The following is a 17,800-nucleotide window of genomic DNA, read 5'->3' as shown; positions in this document are numbered from 1 at the left end:
AACGGCGGAGCGCAAAATTGCAAAAGTGGCGATATAAAAATACGAGATAACGCTCACAAAGGGACGAATATATGAAATCAAGTTTATTTCATATATTGAGCCAATCTGCCGAGCGAGCTCGCAAATTGGCAATCGTCGCGAGCCACTTTCGTCGCGTGACGTGACGCGTGACGCGAAAGACGCGGCATTAGATTTGTCGCATCACGACATGACGCGGTGACGCTCCCGGCCAATTCGCATAACGTTAATTCGAGAGCAAATCTCGAAACGTGATTCAATTTGCGAAACGTGATTTTTAGGATTCGTTATTTTGGTAATTTGCGTGAATCGTAGCTATTGATGGCTGATATGTACCTACTGTTGCCTCAAAAAGTTTGTTAAGAAGTGATTGGTTTACAATCTATAAATTTCTCCCAATGGTTAAGTAGTACATCCATCACAAATTCATGGGCATGAGTTTGAAATGAGTATGGTCTAAGTTATCCTGTATAGTGTAAGCCTTCTCGGCATCTTAAACTAAGTTTAGAATCTATATATTCAGGTGATAGAGCTATGAAGTCCTATTTTATTTTATATCTTTCGGAGTCCTGTACAATTTTTTTTTTAACGAAATAGGAATTAGTTGCACCTGGCGGTGAATGCCCCTGTGGGCAATTAGCGTGGAAATGATCTCAATTGGCAATCCCGCGCACGGCCAATTCCCTGCAAGATATTTGATTTGCAATCTCGCCCCCGTCACGCCGTCGCATCGTACCTGTATTGTCACGCGGTCGTACAACAGCAACAAAAATATGCAACGTATTGAGTTCTTATCTTTTGGCGATTGTTACGCTTAATGTTTTTTTGTTTCGGGTCCTTCACAGGTCATCAATGACCTAATATGAATGATCTAATATTCAATCAAACTGCCTCCGTGGCCAAGCGGATACCACGACGCATTGCCACGCAGAGGTCTCACGTTCGATTCCCGGGCCGGGAAAAATATTTGTATGGCCTACATTGGCCTCTCGTGAGTTTGGGTGTAATATTGTGGTTGTCTATGCGTGTATCCATGGCACCCGCGACCCAGGGTTTCCATAGTGCGGGGGTAAGTTGAGTGTGTGCGTTATTAATATTATTAAAATATTAATACAACGCACCGTATTCTGAACTATACTTACACAAGTTAAGTACCTTTTTATATTAATTATTTTTATTAATACACAACGTATTAAAATTCTTTGTATACTATATTTGCGTGTGCAATAAAAAAATTTGAGTAAACAAATTTCTGAAACTACATACGAACTTGCTGGGTACCAAAACAACGAAATTAACTACGTGGTACCCTGAACATCCAGACCAGAACCAAGTTAGAATAGTTCATATACCCAAATTGGTCCCACGAGGAATCGAACTCGTGACGTTCCTACTAGTACCCACAGTGCAAACCATTGGGCCACTGAAATCATCAAAAAACTAAAACTAATTTTACTGTTTTCTTTTCTATATAAAAAGAACACATTTAACCTCCCTGGCACGTGATGGAAAGTAACTATGAGGTTGACGATGTACAACTAAATAATGCCTATTCACTCACGCCTTGAAAAGGCCCAAGTATAGCAATCAGGAAATAAGTCTGCAAGCAGGGAATTCCACTCCATAGCCATTCTCCAGATGCTGCTCGCTATACCTTTGCTACTGTCATTTAGAGATATAAGTAATATCTGTACGACCGTCTAAGATTTTCTCCTGGTAAGCTGCAAGTGGCAGCGGCGGCGGAACTACCCGAGGTAGTCAACTTATATTGGTCTGTGGTAAAGTCTGAGTAAGTACCATAACCCTGTTTCAACCGCAAATAAGCCCTGATGACTAAAAGGTAGAGGTATCTAGCGTAATATCAGGCAGGAAAGACCAAAACCTACTTACTCTACGGCCGGTGACGTTTTAGAAAAGAAAATGTACTATAATAGTAATTACCACTATCTGTCAAGTGGAGTGACTAATTGTTTGCCGTTTTGATTACTACGAATAACAAATAAAATAATATACTTAATAAATAGTAAATAAAAGCAAATTACCTGAATAAAATTGTCGTACCGCTACAATACATGAAACAAAAGTAAAACAATTATAAAAATTACAAATAATAAACAATTAATTGCCATATATTTAAAGAATTGTTGTGAAGTAACACAATTATCAGTTAATACATAATTAAGTTTAATGCCAACACTTTGGTGAACTCGATACCTATGTTTCCACCATGGATCAATAACTCACTAGGAAGTGAGTGACATGATTGTAGTCCTCTACAATCGCGATATAAGACTGCATTGTCGGGTATTTAGTACATATTGGTACACCAGATGTCGCAACGAGTACTAAATAGCTTTTTACTAGCAGTAGAGGTCCTTTTGAAAGAGTTCGTCCAAGGAAGTACTGCCATCTTAACTATTTCTGCCGCCACGCAGTAATGTCAGCATTACTGTGTTCCGGTTTTGAAGAGTAAGGGTGCTGGTGACATTACAGGCACATGGGACATGTCAACTTATGTCTCAGGGTGACGGGCGCAGTGGCAGTGCCCCTCAGATCTTTGCGATTTAAAGCTCTGAGGACACTGCAATAGTTATGGACAGGCGTGTAGCTTACCACCAGGCGCTCGACTTGTTCGTCCCGTCATTTGAGATTATTAAAAAAATATAATATATATAAATATAATAATTTAACAAAGCTACTCTAATTTCTGATGATAACAAAGCAATCAACTAGATCAACTAGATGGCGTTTATTTTGCAATTTTTTGGATAGTGCCTCTTTTATTTTGTTTAGGATAAGCTCCATCTTAGAAAGCATTAACTCACAAATTAGTTTGTAACACACAGTGCCCTCTATTGACACGCATATTTGTCAAAGTTCAGAAAATAATTTTAGCTCATGGTACAGGGATAAAAACTGACACCTTATATTTCATATTAAAGAGGAAATAATTGAAATCCACGGCCATTTACATATGTAATATAAACTATTTCCAGATTATTGATTAATGCCATCTAGACATAACCTTTTTATGTTACGATCTGTAAGTATGGAGATTAGCAGTCCTCTTGACTTAGGTCCATGGGTTTCTTTAGGTGTTTACTACTTCGAGTATGAATGCACTCGAGTATCTATTACTTTTTTTATAATACCAAGGCAGATATCCTCGGTGTTTTGAGACGCTGAAGCTGTTACTTTACTTGCTTAGTCAACTGTTGTTCTACGACATATCTTGTATAACCAAATGACAGAAATTCGTTATAGCTTCGATATACTAAGATTCATGCAACGAATTAACAAATTTAAGCTTGAGATTACTTAAAATAATATTATAAACAAAAACACCTAAAAAGCCACGTTAGTTTTCGAAAATTAAGAGGCGAGTTTCGCCCCGTATCACATTACAGGTTCTGGTTCCCGCTGGCGCAGGCGCAGGTGTGAACAAAAATGGACCAAGACCAAGTACCATTGAGCGTGGACAATGCGCATAAAACCAAGCCCATACCGCGAAGTTTCAGATTGCTCTAACAGGATATTATGATCGTGGACGATTCACGATTTTTTCGTTTTGGTCAATCAAGAGCTCAGGTTGTAGAGCTTGAAGAGACAGAAAATTGAACTTTAGTAACTGTGTATTTCTAAATACCCGCTTGTTTTATTTTGGTTTAAATGGCCCAACGGTTAGGACACCAGGTGCGTGATGAAAAAGTTCAATTTCCGATACCATCAATTTAGGAAACGCACTTTCCTAAATTGATTCTAATTCGAGTGCTCTCAGTTGTAATTTTTTTATACATAATACGAAGTGACGGGAGAACCACAAAGTTACACCCAAACTCACGAAAGAAATAAATGCAGGCCATACAAATATTTCTCCCGGCCCAGGAATCGAACCTGGGACCTCTGCGTGGCAGTCAATGGTAACCGTTCGGCCACGGAGGCATTTAATTACCTAAGTACAAGAAATTTGCTAGTCTGAGATCAATTTTGCTTTCTGGGACTCTATTGTTGCAAAGTTCATACTTTACGATGCAATCCAGAAACATGGTCGAACATTACAGTATTACAACTATTGATGACAAAAGAAACAATCATTAAAATTAAAAAAAAAACATCTCACAGACAGGCGTCTCACACCGCAAGCTCTGTCATTGCAAAGAATAATTAAAAGGTTGTTTTGTTCGACATTAATCAACAATTTTCTTTGCGCAATCATTGCCCGTAATTACTGTATTGTCTCATTATGAAAACAACTTGGCTATGGACAGTCTCAGTATACTTATAACTAAATTATAAGTATTATAACCAATCGGTAGACAATAAGGCTCAATTAGTGCCTATATAATATGCACAGTAATTTTATGTACTTATTTGTTAATGTCGCAGCTTAGATAATAGCATTTACGCAATCAATGTGGTCACTAATTATACACATTGTTCTTTAACTCATTAAAGACTTAAATAAACAGGAATGTTACATTTAACAAAACTCCTACTCGTTTTGCAACTACGTTGTTGTTTGCGTCATATAAACTGTATATTAGATTGCTTTGTATGAGACTGAATTTCTCTTGGTCGGCCTAAAAGTTTCTATTGTTTTGCAAAGATCGTTTAATACTTGTTTGTGTTTATTTTAAATAGAGATTGTTCGTATCCTGGATAATTTTGTATTTTAAACTAAAGACTTTAACGGGTCTTCCTGAAATACTGAAGACTTAAACTGATGGATCTTACACTGAAGACTTAAATCGAAACATTTTGAACTGAAGAAAAAGTGAAAGTAATGACTAGGCAGTGAGTCTGAATCCCAGTTTCACCTTCACCTGTTCCATATGGAATCTACCTTTACCTGTCGTTTTACAAAATTACAAACGGAATTCATTTATATGGCGTGCGAGCAATAATTTTAACAAAGTTTCTGCTCTTTACGATTTATCTTTATGATTGTGCGTACGTTAAGAAAGTATTATCTAATTCTTTTTTTATTACTAAAGCGAGCTAATTTCCGTAATGTTACATTGCTTCCATAATGTGTCATGTGTGTGTGTACAATGTCATTTAGTTATTTAATTGTTGGTTTTCAGTAGGCAACTGTTTTTGTTTATAATTACTTAATATAGTTTCTATTGCATCGTGATACAAGCTGTTTGTACACTCAAAAATAAAATAAATAAATAATGCTTGCCATCGTAGTGAAAGGATTTAAGGAAATAATGTATTCGCTGATTGTTGCCTAGGGTGCGCCAGACGTACAGGAAAGGAATGGGACGTCGTGCGGGGAGGCTCCTTAGACTACTTAGGGGAAGCTGAGATAGGCTTAAAAAATTGAAAAAAATTGAAAAGTGGGTTAGAATAAGCCCCTATATTAGCATAAATTAGGAAGATGAGGAGGGCTTGTTTCAGTCAGAACGATTATTTTGAAAGCCGTCGTAATACAATTCCAATCACATACAGGTTATTAAGAGAGCACCGAGCGTCTGGCGCTAATTGATTTCAGGTATTCTATGCGCTCCGCGTATGTGTGTACGTGTGGCATATGTTTTAAAGCCGTGTGTCAGCCCAAGCGACACAACCTCCACATCCGACGGCCGAAGCAGAACTAAAGCGGACAGGGGGGAAGCTAGTAAGGGCTGACCGCGTGCGATTTCAGGTATTTCCTTCGTATTGCTAAAACAAATACACCTTTTGAAAATGTACGGAGTATACGTTATAGAAATGATATAGCTTTGTTAGTATTCAAAAACTGATGACCTTCCGTAACGTATTTCCGCAGTACCAAGGGTATATTTTGTTTTTTATAGGTAACTTCAGTTCTTTTTTCTATCGACCAAACTATAAGTAATCGTATTTCTAAAGAGTATGATTTATAGAGTACATCCTAAAGTATCTTATACATTAATTTCACATCTAAAACTTTAGTAATAACCATACTGCAAGAAATCAAACAAACATAATTATTTCGCAATTACATTTGGTGCGTTGGCGCAGTCTCAAGAGAAAAGGTTGATTTTTACCCAGTGCGAATATATTTTTGGGTGACAACCTAGTTTTTTTATGATACTAGGTGACGGAACGCAGTTGCAGTGCCAATCTTAAAGCTTTAAATCGCAAAGATCGGGCACCACGACTGCACCAATCACCCTGAGACTGAGACAAAAGTTGACAGGTCCCATGAGCCTATAATTTCACCAGCATCCTTACCCTTCAGAACCGGAACACAGTGCTCACATTACCTCTTGACTGTAGAATTAGACAAGGTGGCAGAATTTCCCGGGACGAACTGTTTCATAAGGAACTCCACTGCTACTACAATATCGTTACTACTATTAGGCATTCCTACTACTGCTAAATTTGACAGGTAGGTACCCATACAGCGCAAAGATTTTGTGTAAAAGTGTCCAAGCTATTCAAGCTTCTTATAAGTAATTAGGTACCTTTTCCACAATTTGTACCAAACTTTTCCACAATTGTTAAAAGGAAAATGTAGCTTGAAAACCTCGAAATAAGTACTTAACAATTAATTGTGCCCCTAATATCACATCCATTTAGCAAGCTAAATGTCTCTAAGTTGGGGAGGCTAAGGAGACAAGTCCCCCAAGTTTGAGGCCCTCGGGGTCCTGGAATCATTTTCGGCCCAAGATAGGGATGTGCGGTATGTATCGTTGAGTACAAAAATCTATTTGTACCGAAATCAAGAACGTTCGCAAAAGTAACGCCAAGATTTTATAGTTATTTCCATTTTTGTACATATATGTATAAATTGTTGCTAAAATAAGTTTCACTACGATTATTATAATCGCTTTTTTCAATGTTGTCTGCAGTTGCCAGCATCGATATTATGATTGACGTTTTTTTAGCGCTGAGCATCCCTGTTTGCGACCCTGCGGGGCTCGTTACAAGGAAACGGGGAAAGTACAGAGGGGAGAGGAGAGTATTACTTTCTGCAATTTTTGAAAACGATATTGTTGCGCCTTTCCCTCCCTCGAACTCCTCGGCCCCTGGGGGAGTAATGATGTAAGAATATACTCAGAGTTTTCAATTTGTTGCGTAGTTTTAATGATCCCATGATTGTATTGAGTTATTTAGAGGTGATGTAATTTGACGCGAAGAAAGTCCTGTTAATCTAATTTTGGTTATTTTAACAGTAAATTTTAGCAGTTCGGTGTTTCGATCTTATTAGTAAGTGGCATAAAGCTCAATTTAAATTTTAAGTGTAAAAGTAGACGTGTCGTTGTCCACATTTCTAAGGCGCATTATTTGTAAGATTTCTACGGTGTTAATTAATGTTAAATCATGCTAAAATACCTTTAATGCACGTTTTTAAGAAATTTAGATGGACACAAACTACTTAAATTAACTTTAGGTACGGTTATAATTAGATATCGGAATAATATTAATACACATACATAGAGTAAACTGCCTCCGTGGCCGAACGGTTACCATGCCGGACTGCCACGCAGAGGTCCCAGGTTCGATTCCCGGGCCGAGAGAAATAGTTGTATGGCCTACAATTATTTCTCTCGTGAGTTTGGGTGTAATTTGTGGTTGTCTATGTGTGTGTCCCCGGCGGGTGGCACCCGCGACACAGGGTTTTCTATGGGATGGGTTCTCTATGTTGAGTGTGTGCGTTATTTATTTATTTATTATTTACATACATAGAGTAGATAGTACCTTCCTCTAGAATATAACAAATAAAAAGAAAAACAATTGAAAGAAAATAGTTGTATTTATATAACTATTACAAAACTTTTCAGGGAACTTTTTTTTTAAACGTTTTAATGTATTGAAAGAACTAAAACGTAACACCTGAGATTCTTAAGGTAGTCTATAAGGCGTCTGGGTGTTTGTTGTACCGTCTTTGTTTCTGATTTCCATAATACAAGCGCGTTAGCTGCTTACTTTGGGATCAGAGCAACGCATGTGATGTTGTCTAATATTTATTATTATTTATTATTTTCGTGCTTTATAGTAATACGCGTCGTGCGAATCTTCGGAATATCCACAACATAAGGGTGGAACCCAAGCCTACGCCTAGTCCCCAGGTGATGGAAAGGAGAAGGCGGAATTAAATCGAGTATTTCCATCGCACACTCTCTGTGATATCATACATTTTATTGTGCAAAAGATATGTAAGTAGGTGTGTACTTAACTAAGCCTTCACTTAAGTATAATATATGTATATATATATACATATATATCCCTTTGATTTGCAAAACGGAGAGAGTTTAAGAAAAAATAATTTCTTTCGCGCATACACTTGGATGAATCTTAACGCACGTCTACCGAATATCTAATGGGGTGTTTGTAATGTCTATATGTGCTTTTTAAATTATTCCCCTCGAACGAGTGCGGGTGCGCAGGGCGCCAAGGGCACGATGCGAAAAAATACAATTGTCCATTATTATTTATTGCCCAAGCAAGCAGGTTATGCTGCGAGTAAATAATATTTGCGTGAAATAAAAATAAACGAAGGAGTAATTTGTATTTTTGAAGAAGGGAGAAGAGACTTTTATATAATAGGATCACTTTAAGTCTATTTATTTGAAATGTAGTAGCAGCAGTCGATAAATAGACGTCCTTCTGAAAGAGTTCGTCCAGGAAAGTACCGCCTTTTTACCTTAGAAGGATAAGGGTGCTGGTGAAATTACAGGCACATGAGATTTGTCAATTTATGTCTCAGGGTGATTAGATCTTCGTGGTTTAAAGCTCACAGTGACACTGCCACTGTTATGGACGGACGTGTTGCTTACTATTACACTACGACGTGTTCGTCAGTGGTATCATTAAAAAGAGTTACCTTTTATACGTTGTTAGCCGTCGAGTTGCGGACACCGACCCGTCATAGCATACGACATTCTCTAGTAGATGTTTTACTATCACATATAAAAACCCCAATACTAATCAGAATTTGCATTGCTTTTGTAACTGAGCACTAACGTAATGCTTAGTTTATTCGCTTTAAAAACTTTGTGATATCCCAACTTGCTTACTATACTTGGCTAACTTAGGTGAGCTTCTTTTTTCATTTCAATTTGTATTTTTGTTTATCGCCGAATGCCATGTTCACTTCTCATTCACTGTTCACTTTATAACTTCTTGTGTATATTTCTAATTCCTTATTAATTAAATTATACAAATGGGCGAGTCGCTTGTTAAATTGTCTGTTTGCAAATATTGTATTTACGTACTTTAGGTACCAATGTCTTTCCTTCTCCTCTCGTCATATTTAGATCACACATGAGCAAAGTAAATAAGTAAGTACTGATTGAATAACAAAAACCAGTAAGTAACACGCATTGGAAATGCGACGCGGGCGTCCCTTCGCCCGTGAAAATATAATGGTCGGGTAACGTTACAGCTTTCTTACTGTCTCTACTCCTTCAGTCCTCTGGGACCTCACGGGGAGGAGGGTGAAGATGTGGGGAGGAGACGAAGGGGAGTAGGCGGGGCCGGACACTGGCGCTGCCACTTAGGGAATCAGGTATTGGCTTCTTTTCCGTTTAGTTTATTTGTATCGACTTAGGTAGGTATTTATGTAGCAAGATTAGAGATATTATGTGTACAGATGTAGAGACGTGTTTGTTAATACCTACAATGAAATTAAAAAATCATATTGCGGTGGACAAGATACTGTTCATCAATTGATTTCGATACTTGCCTTGATATTACATAATTCATGTGACTGTCTTTTTGAACTGCGCAACATGTCAGTGTTTCTAATACATGGGTATTAAATAGAAGTCTCAAAATGATTACATTACTCTAAACCATCAATACGGAGGTTAACTACGAAATTAAAGCATAATTGCATAGTCTCTAAGTGTCTTGGCAGTCTCTCTGCCAACTCAACTGAATTGTGATGAAATAAAATCTCAATTTTCCGATTAGAACAAGGACTCCACCACCCCCCCGGCCCCAACTAAGGCCACTGATCGTTTAATGAATTAAGCACCGAACAACCAATTTTCCGGGCAAACGCTCGAGCGACCTTATCGGTTCCTGATAGAGGCGAGTATCGCCGGTGGCGCCGAAATATCGAGCCATTAGCAATTATAATGGCGCGGTAAGTGCCTGCTCATTACTGTCCGTCGCCGGCAACTGACGCGAGTGACGTAACGTCTTTACAGACTGCTGGATTTGCGAATTTCGAGAACACCTAGCGCAAAATACGACGTAGTAGGGACGCATCGAAGACCTATTCAGTCCATAAAGTAAACACTGATGTAGCGCTTGATTACTACCTCAGCGCGAATTTAAATTATTCCCGTACTAACACGGTTCATTTTGCTTGGGTCGAGAGAAAGGGACACCGGCTGTATTTCAGAATTTGTTTTTTTTATAGTCGAAATCAAGACCATTAGAAACATGTATATCGTATACTATACATGTCTATTTCGTTCGGTTGATATAAAAAAAATATATTGGTATATGTGCAGTACCTTTTGAATACAGCGGTTTTCTTGTAAAATTTCGAGGTACCTAAGTTTGTGTTTATTTCTATCGTGAAAATTTTAAGGAATCGTGTTTTCACACCGTATACTAATCAGTGTATAACCTTAATTTTTAACCGACTTCAAAAAAGGAGGAGGTTCTCAATTCGACTGTATGTTCTTTTTTTCTATTTTTTTTTCTTTTTTTTTGTATGTAAATTACGCGATAACTCCGGTATTTGTGAACCGATTTTCATGATTATTTTTTTGTTGGAAAGGGGGTACTTTCATAGTGGTCCCATTTCATTTTGAAGGAAATCATCCACCTTAAAGGGTGACTGTTCACGCATGAAGATTCATTTTTATAAATAGCGCCTAACTTTAACTTAGGAGCAATTACTTTTAGCAATTATTTAGTTGATTTTGCTATTTCATCAATTCAAGGCGTTTTTCCCTCGATATACTTTGAGTAGTGTCGTAGTGAGAACCTATTTTTATTATCTCCACTATCAAGTCCTGTATAGTGGCGAACTAGGGGATATTTCAATGAAACTTAGCAAATAGACGTAATTCCACGTACTTTTGAGGTCGGTTTTTTTAGTACTCTGTACTGATATTATACTATATATTTTTTCCAAAGCCATTTCAGGTGTATCGACTCCTAAATTCGTTATATTAGGACTACGATTCTTTTTATACTTAAATAAAGCTTTTATGTTAACGAGAAGAGTATCTATTTATTTATTTAGTTTGCACAACTTACACTTACAGTACTTATAACTAAACATGTAAGTCATAGTCACAAAAAAGGTCACAAAAAAAAAAGAAAAGGTTGAGTCGATCACCGGCCAAAGATAGGAAGCGGAATTTGGACCACAGAGCTTTGGGCGGTGACCGCCTCCAAATAGTAACCAGCGGATGTTAGAAATTTTGATTCAGTGTTGCTGAACACGTCAATATCATTTGTTTTGTTTAACGATTCAATTATGGCCAATGCTTCGAAGAATGGTGTCCGTATTAGTGTCACTGTGCGGGTCAAATGAAAATTGAATAGAGGGTATTTGCGCTGACGAAAGACGTGGCGTGCGATTGACGGGATAAAAAAAGGAATTTGAACCAATAGAGGAGGGTTAATCATCCTTTTATTAGGTTGAAAATATATTATAGTAGCGCCAGTTTTCGCCTGATCTCAAGCGATCTGTACGACACCATGCCCAAAATAAAGGGTGTAGGGTACATATAAGGATAGTACCCATAGAGTTTACTATACAAATACCTCAAAAATAATTTCTGGATTCGTTCTAACATTGCTATATAGAGTTTATTGTGGGGATTCCACACTGCGCACGTAGCTTCCAATTTACTTCGAACAAAGGCGTTATATAAATTACAAATTGCCTGTCGATGGTCAAAAAACTTATACTGCCGCTTGATGAAGCCAATACTTTTCCAAGCACTATTACATATATCGATAATATGATCGTTAAATTTGAGTTCAGAATCGAATTTTACTCCCAAATCACGAACAGACTTCACACGGTTCAAGGTCGTGCCACCGAGGCTGTACTCATTGAGGATTGGATCTCTCCGGGAATAGGACATCACTGAACACTTTTCAACATTCATCTCCAAGCTATTGTCCCGGCTCCAAGCGAAAATGCTGTTAATATCAGCTTGTAGTAGATCAAAGTCCGCGGTGCACTTCACCGGTAAAGCGAGTTTGACATCGTCAGCAAACCTATGGCAGACAGAAGATTTTATCATTATCATCAACGTCCCACTTCGGACACGGGTTTCCTTTCAGGCGAGGGTTTAGGTCACAGTCCGCCACGCCAATAAAAGGCGAGTTGGGGATTTTACACGTTTTCCGTGGGTTGTAAAACTTCTTCGATGAGCAGGTTTCGTCACAGTGTTTTCTTCCATCGAAAAGCTCGTGATAAGATTCAAATTAAATTTCGCACATAAATTGTGAAAAGCTCACATATGCGAACCGAAATTCGAACCCACAGCCTCTGATTGAGAGGCGATAGGTCAAACCATAAGGCTACCATGGCTTTTCGAAGAGAGTATAACAAAAAACAATTTCATCGCACGCTTCGCAACTTTGAAATTGATCAACTTTTGAGAACTGGTTACCTATTGAAATTTCTGAAATTAATTCTGAATTTGAAAAAAGAGAAAGTTTTGTTTAGTGAATAACTCCCTGTCTCTTCGTGTCATTGTCCACGTATCATTACAGTATAAGTACTACGTACCGTGTAAGTACTAAATGGGAACAATGATTTATTAACACTGTTATTAAAAGTAGAATTATTTACTTTCTCGAGCTATAGTATTTTGAAAGCTGTTTTTGGTATAATTGTTATTGAATGTAAAGTGCTGTCTATTACAATCCGACCCACTAATTGAATGTAATCCAATAGTCCAGGCCGAGTGGGCCCATCGCTCGCATGTTACTCGATATATCTACATGTTAAATTGTTCATCTTGAACAATTTTATAGCAAAAATGGGATAATTTCAAAAATGCTACAAAAAATTTATCGAAAATTGATAACCTTGCTGCAATTATTTCGTAAATGTTCACAAAAACATATTTATATTTTGTAAATGCTTATAAAAATATTTGTGAACAATCACAAAATTCCTGAGCGATATTCAGAAAATGTATAAATTTGGTTTTAAAAAATTCGTGGAGGCGTGTAAAGGTATATTTTACTAACTGGCGCCCGCGTCTTTGTCTGCGTAGAATAAGTACCGCAAGTAGCCTAGTGCTATACTAATTTCATAGTTGTATCGGTTCTCCATACAAACTTTCATCCCCTATTTCACGCCCTTTAGATTTATTTTTGTAACAAGAAATATCATATGTCCTTCTTCTATGTTCCATGTATCTGTACCAAAAATCATGAAAATTGGTTCAGCGGTTTAGGCGTGAAACACAACAGACAGAGTAACTTTCGCATTTATACCCAATATTAGTTTGGATTATGTCTGAAACTAAAAATGTAAGTCATTCGTAGCTAAAATATTGCTTTGTTGTTTTAACACTGCTACTATTTCAAATGTATTCCTGATTTTTTCTTAGTATTTTTTTTTACATCCGCACTCTTCAACGGAGGCGCCAGGATCAAACGCGACAGCCGGCAAACCTCAACATATTGCCGCTGTGTTAACATATAAACAATAACAATGTTACATGTCTGCGTCCACCGCAACGCGTTGTCGGGTACAGTCTACGTTACCGCAGACGCTAGGGAACTTTTTCTGTCGCCGCAAGACAAGTAGCAACTGTTGACTGCTCACACGCCGACAGGTTAAAAAAAGTGCACCTTTTGAGATTAGGGTTCTGTCACCAAGCTCCATATCACCGGGTTTGTCACACAGATTACTATTTATTATAAATATAATGCAATTTGATTAATTACTTATTACTAAGGAGTATTTAAATTCTATTCTTTGTATTAGACAAGTACTCTACTGTAACTGCCTCGGTGGCCGAACGGTTACCAAGCCGGATTGCCACGCAGAGGTCTCTTGTTCGAGTCCCGGGCAGGGAGAAATATTTGAATGACCTGCATTTATTTCTCTTGTGAGTTTGGGTGTAATTCGTGGGTGTCTATGTGTGTATCCAAGGCACCCGCGACACAGGGTTTCCCTAGTGTGTGCACACACAAACACACAGTCATAGCCCCGCATAGTGTGCGTTTGTGTACTCTAGATAGAGATCGCATTTCGATCTGTACAAGTTCTAATAATGTTTGTCTTTCTATTCGTTTTTGTTGGAATTATAAAGTGCAATCAACAATTTATTAGCATTAAAAATCTTACGACATTAATAGTGACGTCAGTGTAGTGACTTTTTTTTAAGTTTTATAGTTTAGTAGTCTTATAAGAGTTCGCAGTACCTATAGGTACTTAAGTAGAAGACAAAATACACTTTTTATCACACTTCATTTAATTACCGTTTTTCAGTTATTTTTATTTGATTTTCTGATGAAAATCAGTAACAATAATTGTAACTTTTCATTGAAAAAAAAAACCGACCTCAAAAGTTTGCTTATCGGCTTTTTTCGATTTCCATGGGATCCTCTCATCAGATTCTGACTTCTTGGTGAATATGGGACTGTTACGAACTTCTTTGTACATTTTATACTATTTTTTGGTTGTCATGGTGACGGTGATTTGTTGATTGCATGTATTGTGTCAAATGAAAAGTCGACTTTCATTAGCGGAAAATAATTAATATATTTGTGATAGCCGAAATGAACCTGGATCAGCGTTGTCATTCGCTGTCGTTGGCATCAGAGACCACCTCGTGACTATACCCTTTCAAACAAAAAAAGAATTTTGAAAATCGGTCCGCAATTGAGGGAGAAATCGGAAAACATACATACAGCCCAACACTTAACCTCCTCCTTTTTTTTGAAGAATATTAAAAAAGCAATATTAAGAAACCTTTCGGGTACTATCGACTGACTATCTTGGTTGGTAATTTCTTGACATTTACTTCCGACTATTAGTAAAACTAGTAAAACTAAAAAACGTACATTAATTTAATTTACGTTAAATTTTCCAATAGTCAACATTAAGTACTTTAGTTAACTTATTTCAAAGTTTCTGTTCAACAAAGGCGCCCATTTACGCCAGCGGCATCGGAATTAGATACTTTTACGCACGGATCCCTAAAACTAATATACTGTGGTTATTTAGCGTTGGTGTGTATCGAGTGTCGCGCTAAGTGGCGGCGGTGTAGCGGCGATATGAACAACTCTGATTGAGTGTCCGGAGTGTCGCGTTACACTAATGTGTGACACTTTGCCCTGCTTGTTGCGAGTTTAGTGACTTCATTAAATAAACTCAAGCGTTTAGTGTCGGCGGTGTTATGTTTGTTTTGATTGTGTGTATTATTAGTTGGTACTTAATTAATATTACGGTTTTTAACACGTTCATGGACAATACTTATGCGGTACTTTACACCAAAATGTCAATATTTTACTTTGTGTCATAGTGCTTAAATTGATTATATAATTACATTTTATCCCTGACGGGTGATCCCGTCAATATTTTTGTATAAAACACAGTACCTATGCATATGATTGTAGTAAGATGACTGCTGTTATGTTATAGTAAATTAATACTAAAACGTATACGTTTTAGGGAAAAAATTGGTTAACCTTTTGATCGCTACTGACAAAAACTAGTTCCGTTCCCTAGACGCCAAACCTATATAGTAAAGTGACATATTATAAATTTCCACCTCATGTATTAATTCAATTCTCGTAAGTCAAAGAAGAACATGACTGAACATAAAATGAAAATATGAATCCGTACGTAACTAGAGTATAAAAATAACAAAAGGAATATTTTAATATTTATTTATTAATTTCAATTGAATTCATGGTGTATTAGCCAAATTAATGTAAGACGCAGGCATTCACGGCGGTTAAATCTTACTTTTATTGCCAGAAAGCTTAATGGCACTGACATGTACTTGTATTACTCACATAAACACTTTGCTGTCCACCGTACTCTCGTCTTAATGTAACGTCCACTAATGTATGCGTGTAAATCATTGCATCTCATCAGTAAGTTGTTGATACTTCTCTATGAAGAAGCAGTAGGTGGCAGGTACACAGAAAGCACTTGTACACTACAAAGAAATCGCACTATTTTTTGAGATCCATTTAGCGAAACATGGTACCCCGTAACTAACCCTTGTAACTTGACACTACTACGGCTGCAAATGTGTAAGTAGCTACATGAAAATGATATCGTTAAATATTTAGAACTTAAGTCCCCGTCATAAGCTACTACGAATATGGTTATATAATTTAGTTGAAATTTTATTTGGCCATTAATTAAATGGTGGTATTCACTATAAAACAGTAAACCATTGAAACTCTCGCAAACGTTAAACAAATTGATTCATGTAGAGGTCTACTTTATCAAATATAAGATTCTAACACCAATAAATATTTTGGAGGCTTGCAAATTTGCTAGGAAACATAGGCACCTTTATTCACCACTAACTAATATAAAACGTAATAACAGGAGTGAACACAGATAAAAATACATTACCTATTTTTTATCAAGCCCGCATTCCATAGTAAAAAAATATAATAAAATATCCAACCATATTTATCGTACAGATAAAATTAAAATATTCAATGAATATCTAAAAAATCTTCTAGTACAAAAATGCTACTACAATCTGAACGAAGTTTTCGAAGATAAATGATAAAATATTAAGTGATATGCATTACATATATTATTACAAAATATAAGCGCTCTATGAAATAAAGTAAGTAGTTGTAAGTATTTATTATTATAATTTTTTTTTAAAATACCAAGTGACGCGACATACAAGTCGTGCACCTGGTGATAAGCGACAGCAGTTGCAGTGCCACTCAGAGCTTTAAATCGCAAAGATCTTAGGGGCACTACCACTGCGCCCGTCACGTTGAGACATAAGTTGACAAGTCCCATGTGCCTGTAATTTCACCAGCATCCTTACCCTTCTAAACCGGAACGCAGTAATGCCCACGTTACTGTTTGGCGGCAGAAATAGGTAAGGTGGCAGTACTTCCCTGGATCAACTTTTTCACAAGGGACTCTACTGCTACTTAATATATAATATAGATGTAATACAGATGAGAGAATAGCTAGCGTGTTTAAGTTTTTAAGATTAATTTCATTGTTTTAGAGATTGCTTTAATTTATAAAATAAGACCCGTCTTCTAAAATTTAATTTTTTGGTTCCGATTTTACGTAATTTGGCATTAAGACCACTACGAATGCGAGCGTGAGAGCAGGCGATTGAGAAGTGTTCCAGTTATTAGAAAGGAATTCGAAAACTGAACAAAGTAGGGTGTGTTATTGGTCCATGACTCTACAACCTGCAAAGTAGGGTATGACCAATGAAGTCACAAAGCCATTATTGGGCCTCAACGTGAATTTTATTTGCAGGCAACATAATAGGACCCCTAATTTTCAAATTAAATATGGCGGCGTTCTAAACAATGGTTCAAGTCGAAACGGCCATCGCGGGTATTGTTTTAGAAAAAATCGCGCGGCCATGATGAAACGTCGAATGTGCACCCCGCAGCGTTCCAAATATGAAATTCTCGCGTAGAAATGGCGGAGGCAATTTTTACAAATGGCTGCCGTGGGGAGCGGCAGGTGGTTTGTTTTCCGAGCGCCTTTCACTGCGAACACACATCGACCGCATACACAGCGCTGCTCCTACATTGCTCTTAGATCTACAGTGACACACAGTGGCTCTAAGCCCTCTCGCAAAAGCCGAGCCACTTCCATAATTGCGTATTCCTCTCATTGCACAATGGGACGAAA

The 17,800-nt window shown here is 37.3% G+C and overlaps 1 protein-coding gene across 1 annotated transcript in view; it reads right to left on the bottom strand.

The window, feature by feature from the left end:
• Positions 1 to 17,800, bottom strand: part of LOC113239639 (visual system homeobox 2-like) — a 152,626-nt gene that overhangs the window by 88,824 nt on the left and 46,002 nt on the right. The window contains exon 3 of the mRNA XM_026476701.1: positions 2,061 to 2,081. Coding sequence (XP_026332486.1) covers positions 2,061 to 2,081 — 21 coding nt within the window. The remainder of the gene's footprint in view (positions 1 to 2,060; positions 2,082 to 17,800) is intronic.

The sequence above is a fragment of the Hyposmocoma kahamanoa genome, unplaced genomic scaffold (genome assembly GCF_003589595.1).
Source record: "Hyposmocoma kahamanoa isolate Upper Pololo Valley unplaced genomic scaffold, ASM358959v1 114, whole genome shotgun sequence".
NCBI classification, from domain to species: domain Eukaryota; kingdom Metazoa; phylum Arthropoda; class Insecta; order Lepidoptera; family Cosmopterigidae; genus Hyposmocoma; species Hyposmocoma kahamanoa.
Note: the sequence above shows the minus strand (reverse complement) of the source record. Positions and strands in the feature narration are given on the sequence as shown.